This window comes from Chlorocebus sabaeus, chromosome 6, assembly GCF_047675955.1.
Source record: "Chlorocebus sabaeus isolate Y175 chromosome 6, mChlSab1.0.hap1, whole genome shotgun sequence".
In the NCBI taxonomy this organism is placed as follows: Eukaryota; Metazoa; Chordata; class Mammalia; order Primates; family Cercopithecidae; genus Chlorocebus; species Chlorocebus sabaeus.
In genome coordinates this window covers 52,835,882-52,851,821 of record NC_132909.1, presented here as the reverse complement: position 1 = coordinate 52,851,821, position 15,940 = coordinate 52,835,882, and the positions used below count along the sequence as shown (strand labels likewise).

General features: G+C 56.7%; 1 protein-coding gene across 1 annotated transcript; it reads left to right on the top strand.

Moving 5' to 3' along the window:
• The first annotated feature begins 323 nt into the window (after positions 1 to 323).
• On the top strand, positions 324 to 15,435 carry PIN1 (peptidylprolyl cis/trans isomerase, NIMA-interacting 1). Its single transcript, XM_007995195.3, has 4 exons — positions 324 to 449; positions 3,920 to 4,132; positions 13,785 to 13,895; positions 14,842 to 15,435. The coding sequence occupies exons 1-4, from the start codon at positions 392 to 394 to the stop codon at positions 14,949 to 14,951; spliced, it is 492 nt and encodes a 163-aa protein (XP_007993386.2). The 5' UTR covers positions 324 to 391; the 3' UTR covers positions 14,952 to 15,435.
• Positions 15,436 to 15,940: the final 505 nt, after the last annotated feature.

Below are 15,940 nucleotides of genomic sequence, written 5' to 3'. Positions count from 1 at the left end.
TTAGCCAATCCATAAGCTCTGTCCCGCCTGGGTGGGCTCTGCGGCGAGGCGCGCCAAGAAGGGGTCGGGAGTTTTTGGCGCTCGCTAAAGGGCGTTGAGAAGGGCGGGGCCGCGTCGCTTCGGGCCACTCAGGAGCCGAGGAGAGCGAGTGGGCGGGGCCAGGCTGAGGCTGGCCGGGGGCGGGGCGCAGGGATAACGTGGGAGGGTCCGCCCAACCTCTCTTCTACCCAATAGAAGGCCAGAAAGCCAATCCGGACGGTTGGGGAGTCCAATGGGCGTTGCCGCGAGGCCCCGTTGCAGAGCGCGTCTAGCCAATAGGCGGCGGCGGCGGGCGGGCGCGGGCGACCGGCGGCGCGGCTGAGGCGGAGCGGGCGCTGCGGCAGGAGGGAAGATGGCGGACGAGGAGAAGCTGCCGCCCGGCTGGGAGAAGCGCATGAGCCGCAGCTCAGGTGCCGCGGGGGTCGGGGCTGGGGCGGGACCGCGCGGGCCCGCGTAAGCAGGGCTCGAGCTCGCCTCTTGGGCGCGGCGGCAGCGGTGCCTCCCTCCTGTGGGGTCCTGGCTCCTCCGCGTCGTCCCCGGGGTAACGGCCCCGGCCCGCCCTGTTGTGGGGACTGCGAGCCTTAGGAGCCGCCGGGAAGCCAAAGGAAGCTGAGGCAGGGGGCTGGGCGGGTGAGGGTTCGGGAAGTCCGGGGCGATGGCCCTGGCCGTGCCGGCCCGGCTGATACCTTTCGGCCTAATGCACCTGACGCCCCCGGGGGACGTCTCTGCACTTTGCTGGGCCCGGGGGCACCCCTGGGAAGGGGACACTCCAGTACCCTGCAAAGGGCGTAGGGTGTTGCCCAACCTCGGGTCCACAACCTACCCCTGCTAACACCCCTACCGTGTACACCTAATGCTGAGTCTGCGACATCGCCGGTGACATTCTGCCAGACGATGGCCCCTGTGCTTAGGCCCAATTTAACGGTTAGCCACAATGATAATATTGCCAGTAACAGGGCACGTTTGTCTCTGTGTCAAGCGCTTTAAGTTCTCTCTAAATTGCCACAACTCTGGGAGCCAGATAGTTATTACTTCCTATCTTACCAGCAAGGAAACTGAGGCCAGAAAACTGAAGGAACTCGTCCAAGATCATTCCAGGGGCTGGGGGTTGGATTAGGACCTAGGCAGTTTGCCTCCAGATTCCCCCGCCCGTGTCACAGCAAACTCCTGAGTAGCAGGCCCAGCATCTGTGGGCAGGTCGCGAGTCACTCTGCTGTCTCCAGAGCCCATAGCAATCGCATTTGCAGTAATAATTCTCCTTGGTTGAGTGCCAGGTTCTGGTGAACGCTTTGGATACATGGACTCTCCTCATTAACCCCATGAGGTTTGATCTCCTTATTCTCTAGTCCCCATTTTTCAGATGAGAAAACTGAGGTGCAGGGAGATAGAGCCCATTGCCAAGGTTTTAGAGTGAGTCCGTAGCTCAGCTGCATTTGCCCCCGGAACCCGTGCTCTGGTCCATTCTGCTCTAGCCCTGGCCTGTGGCTGGGACCTCCAGCATAAACCCGATGCTCTGCCCAGCCCTGGGCCCATTTCTGCTGTTTCTGCTCAGTTCAACCCTGATGGCTTCCTTTATGGATGACACTCCATGTCACTCAGGCGAACTGTCAGCCTTTGGAGTGGCACCCAGTAAGGTCTTTACTTCAGCTTCTTGTTCACAGTATTCACTCCTTCATACCCCTCACTCCCTGGGTAACATCTGGCCACCAGTAATGCTGGTTCCTAGCTCTGCAACACTGTGCACGGTGTAGTAGCTAAGAGCAGAGCTTCCGGGTGTGAAGTACCTGAGTACAGTTCCTGCCTCCCCCTGTGTGTGCCTGGAACAGAGTAATGTTACTCTTTGCTGCCATTCCCAGAGATGCAGAAGGTGAGGCCTCCGTTTTGTCATCTATACAATGGAGATAATAAAGGCTATCCCACTCTTAATGTGTGCCAGTTTCTGTCCTAGGCATTTTGCAGATGTGTAAGCTTATTTGGTGCTTTCTTCTTCTTTTTTCTGGAGACGGTCTCACTGTGTGGCTCAGGCTGCAGTGCAGCCTCTGCCTCCCAGGCTTAAGCAGTCCTCCCACCTCAGCCTTTCAAGTAGCTGAGACCACAGGCATGTACCACCACCCATGGCTAATTTTTTATTTTTTATTTATTTATTTATTTATTTATTTTGAGACAAAGTCTCACTCTGTCACCCAGGCTGGAGTGCAGTGGCATGATCTTGGCTCACTGCAGCCTCCGCCTCCCGGGTTCAAGTGATTCTCCTGCCTCAGCCTGCTGAGTAGCTGGGATTCCAGGTACCTGCCACCACATCTGGCTAATTTTTGTATTTTCAGTAGAGACGAGGTTTCACCATGTTGGCCAGACTGGTCTCGAACTCCTGACCTCAGGTGATCCACCTGCCTCAGCCTCCCAAAGTACTGGGATTATAGGCCTGAGCCACTGAGCCCAGCCAGCCTGTTTTTTGGTTTGTTTTTGTTTTTTCTGAGACAAGAGTCTCACTCTTGCACCCAGGCTGGAGTGCAGTGGCATGATCTTGGCTCACTGTAGCCTCCGCCTTCCAGATTTAAACAATTCTCCTGCCTTAGCCTCCCGAGTAGCTGGGATTACAGATATACACCACCACGCCCGGCTAATGTTTGTTTGTTTGTTTGTTTGAGGTGGAGTTTCGCTTTTGTTGCCCAGGCTGGAGTGCAGTGGCACAATCTCAGCTCACTGCAACCTCCACCTCCCAGATTCAAGCGATTCTCCTGCTTCAGCCTCCCCAGTAGCTGGGATTACAGGTGCCCGCCACCGTGCCGGGCTAATTTTTTATATTTTTAGTAGACATGGGGTTTCACTGTGTTGGCCAGGCTGGTCTCGAACTCCTGACCTCAGGTGATCCTCCCACCTCAGCATCCCAAAGTGCTGGTGCAGGCATGAGCCACTGTGCCTGGCCAATGTTTGTTTTTGTTTGTTTGTTTGTTTGTTTGAGGTGGAGTTTTGCTCTGTCGCCTAGGCTGGAGTGCAGTGGTGCGATGTCAGCTCACTGCAACCTCTGCCTCCCAGGTTCAAGCGATTCTTCTGCCTCAGCCTCCCGAGTAGCTGGGACTACAGGTATGTGCCTCTATGCCCAGCTAGTTTTTTGTATTTTTAGTAGAGATGGGGTTTCACCGTGTTAGCCAGGATGGTCTTGATCTCCTAACCTCATGATCCACCCGCCTCAGCCTCCCAAAGTGCTGGGATTACAAGTGTGAGCCACGGCACCTGGCCCAATGTTTGTATTTTTAGTAGAGATGGGGTTACACCATGTTGGCCAGGCTGGTCTCAACCTCCTGACCTCAGGTGATCCACCCCACCTTGGCCTCCCAAAGTGCTGGGATTACAGGTGAGAGCTACCATGCTTAGCCCTTTTTAAATTTTTTAAAAATTGTTATTTAGTCCTTTCAATGACCCTAAGGTAGGAACTGTTATCTCCATTTTACAGGTGAGAACACTGAGGCCCAAGGAAGGTAGATTGCATTTGAATGCAGATTCAGATTTGAATTCAGGTGGTCTGCCTGCTGAGTACATGCTTCGAGTCAACTTCCTGTCCCCCAACTTCCTCTCTTCCATCACCCTGGGTTATTTTCCTCCTTGAAGTTATCGGGGATTGATATTATCCTGTTTTTTGTTTGCTTGTTTAGCACCTGTCTGTTCTCACCTAGAATGTTAGCTCTCTAAGGGCAGGGACTGTATCCTGCCACATTGGCTCTTGTCTGGAGAGCCTGTGGCACACGGTGGACACGCCATGGATTTGTTGAATGAAGGCACCCCCTGCAAGCCGGGCCCTTACCCTGGCTTCTGGCTGTGGGCTCAGGTAGTGTCATGGGAGCACAACCCTAGCTGAATTCCCACCTGCCCTCCCCTCCAGGCCGAGTATACTACTTCAACCACATCACTAACGCCAGCCAGTGGGAGCGGCCCAGCGGCAACAGCAGCAGTGGTGGCAAAAACGGGCAGGGGGAGCCCGCCAGGGTCCGCTGCTCGCACCTGCTGGTGAAGCACAGCCAGTCAAGGCGGCCCTCGTCCTGGCGGCAGGAGAAGATCACCCGGACCAAGGAGGAGGCCCTGGAACTGATCAACGGTGAGCAGGGCAAGGGCAAAGGCTCGGGAGGGGGTCTTCTCCCAGGTGGGCCTTTGTAGAAGTCACACCAGACCCTTCACCCCAGCTTGCTCAGCTGCCAGGCGTGGTGTTGGCCAACACAAAAACGCCAGTGCATGACATGACCCTGACCTTCACAGCAGCCATTCTCTTTCCTTTCCATCTGGCATTTCAGGGTGAGCCAGGTAGGGGCAGAGGACCCAGCCTGGGGACTGGCAGACCTGGGTTCAGGTAGTACTGTGCCTCTGTGAACTCTGTGACCTTTGGGAGGGGACTCATGTCACCTCCCCTAGACTCAGCTTTCTCTGTAAAATGGGCATCCTCTGAGGACCATTGTGAAAGTTCAAGGGAATAAGGCAATGCATTTTGCACAGTGGGCCCTCAGTCTGTGGGAACTGTTGTCAATAGTAATATCATCCAGTAGGGGCCCGAGTCACAAACATATGTGGGTCCAGAAAGAGCGGTCAGAAAGGTAGTGAGTGCGTGCAGGGTGCGGTGGCTCACACCTGTAATCCCGGCACTTTGGGAGGCCTTGGAGGGCAGATCACCTGAGGTCAGGAGTTCGAGATTAGCCTGGGCAGTATGGTGAAACTTTGTCTCTACTGAAAATACAAAGATTAGGCAGTTGTGGTGGTGCGTGCCTGTGATCCCAGCTACTCGGGAGGCTGAGGCAGGAGAATCACTTGAACCCGGGAGGCGGAGGTTGTAGCGAGCCGAGATCGCACCACTCCACTCCAGCCTGGGCAGCAAAGCAAGGCTCCATCTCAAAAAAAAAATGAAAGAAAGAAAGGTAGTGAATGCCAGCAGAGCTAGTGAGTTAATTCTGACCTAAGGGAGGAAGCTATTCCCTGCTCTGTTCTGTGTTTCCTCTGCAGTCTGGCACTGGGGTGGCAAACTTTAAAGGCCAGATGGTAAATATTTTAGGTTTCGTGGGCCATGCAGTCTCCATCAGCTCTGCTTTATAACTGGATGGCAGTCATAACCAATATGTAAGCAAGCACATGGTCATGGCTGTGTGCCAAGAAAACTTTATTATTTACAAAATCAGGGAGAATTTGGCCTGCAGGCCATCATTTGCAGAGCCCTGTGTAAAGCGGTCCAGTTTGGCTGCCACTCACCACATGTACTATTTCCATGTAAATTAATTAAAATTACCATTCAGATGCAGTGGCTCACACCTCTGATCCCAGCCCTTTGGGAGGCCAAGGCGGGAGGATCACTTAAGCCCAGGAGTTTGAGACCAGCTTGTGCAACATAGCAAAACCTTGTCTCTACAAAAAATACAAAAATTAGCTGGACGTGGTGGTATATGCCTATAGTGCCAGTTACTCAGAAGACTGAGGTGGGAGGATCCCTTGAGCCCAGGAGGCAGAGGTTGTAATGAGCCGAGATCATGCTACCGCACTCCAGCCTGGGTGACAGAGCGAGACCCTGTCTCAAAAATAAATAAATAAGATAATATCAAAAATTGGCTTCTCAGTTGCACTGGTCATACTTTAGCTGGTGGCTGCCATCTTCGACAGCGGAAATATAAAACACATTTCCATTCTTGGCCGGGTGCAGTGGCTCACGCCTGTAATCCCAGCACTTTGGGAGGCCTAGGTGGGCGGATCACGAGGTCAGGAGATTGAGACCATCCTGGCTAACATGGTGAAACCCCATTTCTACTGAAAATACAAAAAAATTAGCTGGACGTGGTGACAGACACCTGTAGTCCCAGCTACTTGGGAGGCTGAGGCAGGAGAATGGCATGAACCTGGGAGGTGGAGCTTGCAGTGAGCTGAGATCACACCACTGCACTCCAGCCTAGGCAAAGAGTGAGACTCCATTTCAAAAAAAAAAAAAGAAAATTTCCATTCTTGCAGGAAGTTGTGTCTGACAGCCTTTCTCAGAGTCCCCAGAACCTCCTGGGCTGTCCCTACTCCAAACAACCCATCCCTCAACCATGCCCAGACAGCTTGGGTTGCTATACAGCTCTGCCGGGTCCTGGCTGTGTGATCTTGAGCAAGTTACTTAACATCTCTGGGCCTCAATCTTTTTCTCCTTCTTCTTTTGAGACAGGATCTTGCTGTGTCATAGTTCACTCAACCTCCTTGGGATCAGGTGATCCTTCCACCTCAGCCTCCCAAGTGGCTGGGACTGCAGGCTCATAACACCACACCTGGCTGACTTTTGTATTTTTAGCAGAGAGAGGACTTCACCATGTTGCCCAGGATGGTCTCAAACTCTTGGGCTTAAGTGATCCTTCCACCTCAGCCTCCCAAAGTGCTGGGATGACAAGCATGAACCACCGCTCCCGGTCGTCAAGTCTCTTTCATTTATAAAATTAGTATTAGAATAATAGGATCCACCTCCCAGGGTGGTTGTGAGGACTCCTGGCTAGTACAATAAAGCGGGAGTAACAGCTCCTGGCATCGGTAAACGTTCTGTCATTGTTAGTGGCCACTGTCATTGCAGTTGTTGGTTGTGGTAACACAGGGCCCAGCACAGAGTGCACACTCGGGCAGTATTGGCTGTTGTTTTACTCTCTCATCATTTGGTCCAATACTGGGCTGTAGGATGTTATTACACACGCACACCCCCAACATGGCATCTAGCACAGTAAGTGCCGCCGTTAGCCTTATATGTAAGCATGGTAGAGAGAAGCCAAGCTCTTGCACAGAATCTTGAAGGCCGATTAAAGAGCCAGCCTCCTGACCTCTGAGGGCAGGGACTGGATCTCTCTCTTTCCCCTGTATTCCCATCCTGCCACACAAAGCCTGGCCCGGAGTCAGCCCTCACAGCCTCGTTTCATGAGCCAGTAGGAAGCAAGAAGGATTCCTGGCACAGGAACAGGCAGAAGTAAAGGCCTAGGGCTAGGATGTAGCCAGGACTCTGGGGAAGGCTTTGCAGGGAGCTGGGGGGTGGTGAGACCTCTCATGGGCAGGTCCCAGCCAGGTTGAGGATGGTCCTTGTCAGGTGAGGAGGTTGGGTTCTTTCCTGGAGGCAGCAGGACATAATGTGGCCATGTGGGATGAGGAGAGGAACCCAGCAGTGCTCTGCTTTCAGCAAAGATCTGAGAAGCTAGAATGTCAAGGATCAGGGAAACTGGAAGGCCCAGAACCTTCAGAGGTTCTGGTTGCCCAGAGGAAGAGGAAGAAGTGGAGGGAGAAGCCAGGAGAGAATCATGAGATGACCCCTCTGGTCCTCCCAGCTCTAGTGGTCACTGTTCTGAGGCTTCAGGACCCCATAAGAGTGAGTAAGAGGGCTCAGGCATCTGGGGATGGAGCGGCATGAGGTGGGCTCCTGGGGGTCAGCAGAGCAGCCAGGCGCAGGACAGAGCTGCTTCAGGTGGTCCTGATGAAAGCTGGCAGAAGGCTGAGGCTGATGGGGACAGTGAGGAGGGCATGGGCCTGGGTGTGGTGGGCGAGGGTGTTTCCCCCATCTCTGGGTTGGACAGGTGTACCTGGTAAGTAGCCAGGCCTTGGCGCCTCGCCGTAGGTACCTGCAGATTCGGGAATGTCAGCAGGAGCCCCGCCTGCCCACATGATGGAAGCTGTGGGAGGAACTGCAGCGAGAGACAGTGTGACTTGAACTTGGGGGCTGGAAGTGGAGGAAGAAGTGAAAGGGAGCAGACCTGAGAGATATTCAGGAGGCAGGATAGAGAGGACTGGGTGATGGATTAGGTGGGCAGGGGTGGGATGTCTGGGGGAGGGTCAGGGCAGAATAGCATGGCCCACCCTGGGCTCGTACAGGGCTGGGTTTCAGTGCCGGCTGTGTGGTCTTCATTCCCTGAGCCTTGGTTGCCTCATCTGTAGAATGGGGAGAGGGTGGCTATGAGGATCCAGGAGCAATGGGCTCTGTGGCTGGTGCGTTCTGCATGGTGGAGCCAAAGCCCCAGTCATTCGGGTGTGGACAGTGGGGGAGCTGAGGTCAAGTCAAGGTCTCTGCTCACGGACAGCCCCTGCTGCCACCCCACAGCCCATAGAAAGAGTTCTGGATAGGACCACAGGAGGCCTGGTGGGCTCAGCACACAGATGATGACCTTGGCCCATGACCTCCCTCTCCTGGTATACTGCCTGAGATGGTGCTGGGGCAGATCCCCTCCGAGGTCAGTAGGAGGCTGCAGTGAGGTGGCCCTGGCCAAGGTACACTCGGTAACATCCTCATGTGCAGTGTCGGTGTGGGCATTGGGCACCTGGGCCTCATTTTCTCTTCCGTGAAGTGGATGTTCTCCCCTCGAGGGTTCATGCCGGGTGATCAGGAGATCATGATTTGGGCAGCTCACTCCCCAGCTGGTGGCGGGCTGAATCTCATCAGTGCTCATTTAGATCTGGTGCTCCGCCCTTGCCCCGAAGGGACAGGCTGCCTGCAGAGAGAGTCGGGGCCTCCACGTTTTCTGCTGAGGCTCCTTTTCCCAGCATTGGCTCCTCTGCAGCTGCTGGGCTGCAGCCAGAGGCTGTCAGGGATCTGAGGGAGTCATTGCCAGTGTCCTTGTCTAAGTAGGATGGGCCGTGGAGAAGCCCTCCCTGCCTACTCTCCACCCCCGGCCCCTCACATGCCCAGGGCCTGGAGGGTCCCAGGGAGGCTGAGACTATGAGCAGCCATCCTATCCATACCCATCCCAGCATCCAGGTCAGCCCCTTTGCCCCAGGGTCCCCAAGGTCACTGGCACCCTTCCAGCTTGCTGGCCTCGGGCCACCCTCTAGCCTCTCCTTCTGGATCTTGGTCTTCTTAGACCTGACCCTGTCACCTCTTTCCCCAACCGGGCCCCTTCGCCTCTGGTGCCTGGGCAGCCACAAGGAAGTCTGTATGCTGGAAGCAGCGTAATGATCTGGCAAGGCAGAGGAGAGAGCACATCTCAAAACCTTTTTGGGGTCAAGGACTACCCCGTTTGTTCCCTCACTCCCACCTAGGTCACTGAGGTGCATTAGCTTGGACTGTTGTAACAACATACCACAGACTGTGGCTTAAACAACAGTCATCACTTTCCACAGTTTTGGAGGCCAGAAGTCCATGATCCAGGTTCCCTCAGATTCTGTTCCTGGCGAGAACCCATTTCCTGGCTTGTAGATGGCTGCCCTCTCACGGTGTACTCACATGGTATTCCCCAGGCGCATGTGCACGGAGTGAAGGAGCACAAGCTCTCTGGTGTCTCTTCTTATAAGGACACTAATCCTGGCCAGACGCAGTGGCTCATGCGTGTAATCCCAGAGCTTTGGGAGACTGAGGCGGGCAAATCACTTGAGGTCAGGAATTCAAGACTAGCCTGGCCAACATGGTGAATCTCCATCTCTACTAAAAATACTAAAAAAAAAAAAAGTAGTCGGATGTAGTGGCACATGCGTGTGATCCCAGCTACTCAGGAGGCTGAGGCAGGAGGATCGCTTGAACCTTGTAGGCAGAGGTCACAGTGAGCTGAGATCACACCACTGAACTCCAGCCTGGGCGACACAGCCAGACTCTGCCTCAAAAAAAAAAAACAAAACAAAAACAGGATACTAATCCTGTTGGATCAGGGCCCCGCCCTTATGACCACATTTAACCCTAGTTACTTCCCTGAAGTCCCCATCTCCAAATGCAGCCACACTGGGGGTTAGGGCTTTAACACATGAATTTGGGGTGACACAAACATTGAGTCCATAACAGATGGATGGGCAGCTTGGATCTGTCAGGGGCCTGCTCTGCAACAGCTGCTGCTTAAGTGGTCATTGATTCACTCCTTGGAGCAGCCTCTAACGTGGGAGCAGCTGTTGCCCCATTTTACAGGCTAGTTGAGTGAGGCTCCAAGAGGTAAAGTCACCTGCCAGACTCGCATTGTTCAGGAGCAGCAGAGGTAGGATCTGAACCTGACGGAGTCCAGAGTCAGCACCCATAACGTGTCCTCTTGGGCCTTGGGGATATGCTGTGAGCAGGCTGGCTGGGGTCTGCCAGCACAGACAGGTGCCATTCTGTTTTGCATACAATTTCAGGGGGTCCTGAACACCTCGAAGCAGGTGGAGGCCCCTGCTCCAGACTGGGAGCTCCTGGAGAGGCCACCCTGCGTCTGTGTGGTTCTAAGCTGGAGCCACATCGAATCCGGGTGGGGCTCCAGCACCTGACAGCCCCCATCAAATTTCATGGGTTTGGTGCCATCAAGGCTGACATGTTGTCTTGGAGGAGGCCCAGGAAGTCCGGCCTTAGGATCACAGCCTGAGTTTCAGGTAGACAGGGCATGAGATTCCAGCATTTCTGCTTCAAGCCCCGTGGTAGATCCCTGTCTGCCTCCTTCCCCATGGCCTATTTCTGTCTCATTTATTCATGAACTTCTTGAACATTCATGAACACCTGTTTTGTGCACAGTGCTGGGTTCTGAGGGTGTAGCAATGAACAAGGCCAACCCAGCAGCCTTCGTTCCCACACTGTGAGGCAGGGAAGCAACCCGCCAATAGGACAACAGTAAATGCAGCACCCAGGGGGAGGCACCTCACACAGTGGGGGATTAGGGGAGGCTTCTAGGGGAGACCAGAGGATAGCTGGTGAGTTTCAGGCAGGACAAGAGGCTTAAACCAAGGTCTGCGAGGCAGGGGAGCAGGGCAGGAGTAGGAGGATTTCATTGTCGGGGGGTCGGGTACAGGCTGAGCTAACAAGACACACAGAACCAAACCCCTCAAGGTCAGCCTCACAGAGCAGGAACTCAGGAAGAAGGTGTTTTGTGTTTTTCTTTTTGAGATGGAGTTTTGCTCTTGTTGCCCATGCTGGAGTGCAGTGGCACGATCCCAGTTCACTGCACCTTCCACCTCCCAGGTTCAAGAGAAACACTTTTAAAAAAAAATCATTCCAGCTACTTGGGAGGCTGAGGCAAGAGGATTGCTGCAGCCCAGGGGTTCAAGGCCAACCTGAGAAATATGATGAGACCCCATCTCTACAAAAGGAAAACAAAACAGTCATTGCTGGCTTTCAACAAAGCAGAAGGTTTTCCAAGAGAGCTGGCAGGTCAGAGGCAGATCTGGGTGATATGAGCTATGGGGGCGCCAAAGTGTGGCTTTTATTTGTTTTTAAGTGGTATGGCTTGCCACTGTGTGTGTGAGAGAGGACAACTTGGACGGGCTGTCCAATTTCAGGGATCCCTGTGGCTGTGCCCCCAGCCTTAGGCGCTGGGGGCTGCGGCAGGGTGATGCTTGTTCAGGGCCTGGGGCTGGGCCTGGGGCTGGACCTGGCTCCTCAGATGCTCAGCGCCTGCAGGCAGTCCTGCTTCCCCAAAGCAGGTGGGCACCCTGGCTGGCTTAGTGGTCCAGACAGAAGCAGGGACAGGGGACTCCAGTGCTCTGTGCCTAAGGCCAAGGAGATAACCTAGAAGTTCAGGGAGAGGAAGGGTGGGAGGGGGTCCTAGCAACATCTAATTTAAGTCGGAGTCACTGGTGGATGTGTCTGGCACAGAGGAGGACCCTGTGGCAGCCCTGGAAGTGGGGTGTTCTCATCAAACCAGGGCATCACAGGCAGAAGCCTCTGTAATATGCCATCCCAACAGAAGCTGGGGCCCTGTATGGCATTGATGTCCCTGTCGGACAGGCACCACGCAGTGCCCCAGAGTGATGGCCAGATCTGACCAGGACACGTGGGCCGGGAGGGCCAAGGACCGGGGCAGCGGAGCGGTAGAGGCTGCATCTCCCTGGGACGCAGTCCACACGGAGGGTCTGACCAGGACACGTGGGCCGGGAGGGCCAAGGACCGGGGCAGCGGAGCGGTAGAGGCTGCATCATCTCCCTGGGACGCAGTCCACACGGAGGATCTGACCAGGACACGTGGGCCGGGAGGGCCAAGGACCGGGGCAGCGGAGCGGTAGAGGCTGCATCATCTCCCTGGGACGCAGTCCACACGGAGGATCTGACCAGGACACGTGGGCCGGGAGGGCCAAGGACCGGGGCAGCGGAGCGGTAGGGGCTGCATCTCCCTGGGACGCAGTCCACACGGAGGGAAGAGTGATGAAAGCAAGGGACATTGGTCAGGGTCCTGCTCGGTGCCAGGCACTGTGCCACATGTCACAGCCACTGGCACAAGACCATCAGGTGGAGGGGCAAAGGGATGTCAGGGCAGCAGGTCCTGTTGGCATCCAGCTCAGATACCAGGACACTGGTGGCTGCCATGACATGCAGCCCAACAGGGAGCTATGGCTGTGCTGTCATGGTGGTACCATTTCCATCGTGGTCCCAAGCAGGTCAGAGTGTGAGGCCGAGGAGCCCTGGGGACACTTGGATCGGTTCAGTGTGTTCAGCAGGTGCCATGGTTGGGTGTCCAGGCCTCCTAGCACTCCTAGCACTGCTGGACACCCAGCAATGTCCCCATGGCTCTCTGACAGGCTGTAGGCGGGTGCGTCAGCTATGTGTGTCCTGGGCAGGTTGGCCGGCAGTCGTGTCATGGCCTCATTGAGGTCAGAAGGAGCAATGGGTAGAAGTGTCAGGGTGACGTTAGGAAACCCCCTACTGAGTGTGTCAGGGTGACCCTCACGTTGGAGAGAAGAACTGGTGTCCCTGGAGCATGGCTGCCAGGCCATAGGGTACACGGGGTGGGTGCAGTTCACCCAGAGGGCTGCCCTGGCTTGCTGGGGCTGTCACATCACTGGCCTAGGGAGGACACTGGAAGGGACACCCGTTGGTGTCAGAGCAAGAGGAGGATTGGGGTAGAGCAGACTTTGGCCCATGGGCACATTCCTGGGGGCGGCCTGGACTCGGGAAGGCCGTAAGCCATTCCTCCCCACCTGGCATGTGCATAAGAGTGCATACACAGACTTGCTCACACATATTCACACAACACACACCACGTGCACACACACGCAACCCTCCCCACTTGGCTCCCGAAACATGAGTCACTCAGATGCTACTCTGCTGCTATCCTGCCCCCTCTGCCAGCAGCCCTGTTCCTCCTTCCTCCAGCAGCCCTGGCCTCCCCCGCCTCCTGGAGAGTCAGAGTCGATGGGCTGGTTTGGACCACACAGGGTGGGGCTGCCCTAAGTTCTGCCAGCATGCAGACCGTAGGTGGGGAGCCAGGAGAAGAGCTGTGTCGCCTGCCTCTGGGACCCTGGGGCTACAGTCCACAAGTGTCCCTTGCAAAGCCCACCGGGGTGCCTTGGAGGCCCTTCCCAGTGCCAGGCTGTTCTTCCCAGATGGGACAGCTGAGGCCATGGGCTGCCGTGGCAATGCTGGGCCCTCTCTGGACAGTTCTCCCACCTCTGCCCAGGGGGCCCTGGGGGCCCAGCTCCCTGCCTGGGTCAGCGTCTCCCTGCCTCCTGCTCTCCTCTGACCTGTCCAGCTTGGATGTAGATTTTCCCTCAAATGTGTGTGTGTGTGTGTGTGTGCATGTGTGTGTGCTGGAGAGAATGACAGCAGGAGCAGGGATGTGAGACCCGCAGGGTGGCAGGGCTCATGGGTGACTGGCGGGGTGCACCGAGTGCTCATGCGGGTGAAAGTCGCCTCTTCTTGGGTGTGGGTGAGGACAGGTGTGACTGCACCTGCAGGTGTGTGTGAGGAGAGGGGTTGTGGGGAGCATGTGTGCCTGTAGGGGGAAGCTTTCCGAGTGAAGTGCTGCTCCCCCGCCGGCCAGCTCTGGAGCCCTCCATCCTGTCTGGTGAGGTCCCCCCGCCCTGACCTGGCACTCCCATTCCGTTCCATGTCCGCAGGCTACATCCAGAAGATCAAGTCGGGAGAGGAGGACTTTGAGTCTCTGGCCTCACAGTTCAGCGACTGCAGCTCAGCCAAGGCCAGGGGAGACCTGGGTGCCTTCAGCAGAGGTGCGCAAGGAATGGGCCCCACCAGGTCGGGGGACCCTCACTACCCTGAGGGATAGAGGCCGGGAGGGTCTGGGCACTGGGCTCCCAGGTGCCACACCGGCCTTCGGGGTCCAGCAGGTGGCAGCACAGCCCCTTCCTCAGGCTTCAGAGGCTGCTCTGCTGGGCAGGGCCAGGGCCACACAGGGAGGGGGCTGCAGCACTTTCTTCTTGGAATCATCTCTATGGGGGTGGGGGCGCAGCCTCTGTGTGTCTGCGCGCAGATGTCCTCGTCCCAGGCCCACCAAGGCAGGTACGTCCTGTCCTCTGCCTCTTCTTTTTTGTGGTTTAAGGCTGGGGGCCCTGAGAGTCCCAGGGCATGTCCCCCAGAATCCCTCTCAAAGGTGGGGAAACCAGGGGTGAGAGGAGGTGCCCCTGAGTTTAGGCCTGTCTGGCCAGGAGAGTGGAAATCAGGGACAGAGGGGACCAGGCCTCCTCCTCTTCCCCCTCTTCCGTCCTCGTGATCTGCAGAACATCAGGGAAAGGCCAAGATGGGTTGCAGGGTATAGTGTGCAGGTGTCTTAGTGGGGCGGGGCGGCAGCATGGGGCCAGCAGCTGCCCACCTGCTCCGAGGAGGCTGGCGGGACAGATGACGTGGCAGGGCTGGGAACCAGGCCCAGGGAGACGAGTTCACCACCAAAGTGGCCCCTAAACATGCAGCGGCGGCCGCAGCCCTGCCTGCCATCCTTCATGCTGTCCTCCGGCTTCCCAGGGCCTCCTTAATGGCCCTGCCGCCCCTAGCTGGGCCGCCGCTCAGCACCAGCAATAAACGTGGTGACGGATGAATGTGGACGAGTGTGAGGCTCAGCGCAGGCAGGAGCCCCATCTGTCGCGGCTGCTGCCTGCCCTGCCTCATCCTGTCCTCTGCCAGCCCAGCCTTGACACCCCCACCACCCCTCCTGGCTCCCAGGTCAGATGCAGAAGCCATTTGAAGACGCCTCGTTTGCGCTGCGAACGGGGGAGATGAGCGGGCCTGTGTTCACGGATTCCGGCATCCACATCATCCTCCGCACTGAGTGAGGGTGGGGAGCCCAGGCCTGGCCTCAGGGCGGGGCAGGGCAGCTGGGCCCGCCAGCTCCCCTCTTGCCCGCCAGCCAGTAGCTGAACCCCCCACTCCCTGCCACCGTCACACAGTATTTATTGTTCCCAAAATGGCTGGGAGGGGGCCCTTCCAGATTGGGGGCCCTGGGGTCCCCACTCCCTGTCCATCCCCAGTTGGGGCTGCGACTGCCAGATTCTCCCTTAAGGAATTGACTTCAGCAGGGGTGGGAGGCTCCCAGACCCAGGGCAGTGTGGTGGGAGGGGTGTTCCAAAGAGAAGACCTGGTCAGCAGAGCTGCCCCGTGTTCCCCCAGGTCCTGGAGGCAGACTTGAGGACCGAGTTATTTCTAGTTAGGCCACGCTCCTCTGTTCAGTCGCAAAAGCAAACACTCGTGCAGCCCAGCCATGGGCCCTCTGAGCAACTGTGCAGCACCCTTTCACCCCCAATTAAACCTGGAACCACTGCTCCACTCTCCGGTGTCTCATTTCTCCCTGGGGAAGCATAGAGGGGATGATGTCGCGGGGAGGGGATCACAGCCACCCCATCCTAAGAGTCCCAGCTGCACGTTCTCCCCCAAGGCTCCCCCTTGCCCTGGGCCGGGGGAGTCCCAGCAGCTGACTCTCAGGGATGTGGGTGCTGCCCAGCCACCCAGCACCCTGAGACCTGCTTCTGTGCCATCTCAGGTGGTTCCGGAAGATTCATGGGTCCAACCCAGCACCTGGCCAGCACCCACTGCAGCTGTGGTTACCATGACAACAGGGCCCTCCCAGACTGGAGGGGGCTTCTGCGGGGAGGAGGATGGGAGCAGACACGGCTTCTAGTGCTTGAAGGTGGAGCAGAGGGGATCCTGGGGCGGGTGGCGGGGAGATGGGGTCCCCCGCCAGTGTGGGGGCTATGGATGTGGCCTGCCTGACCCCCATCCCCTGTTCAGTCGGGGGGCTGTGGGTCTGGTGGAGAAGTGGTTATGC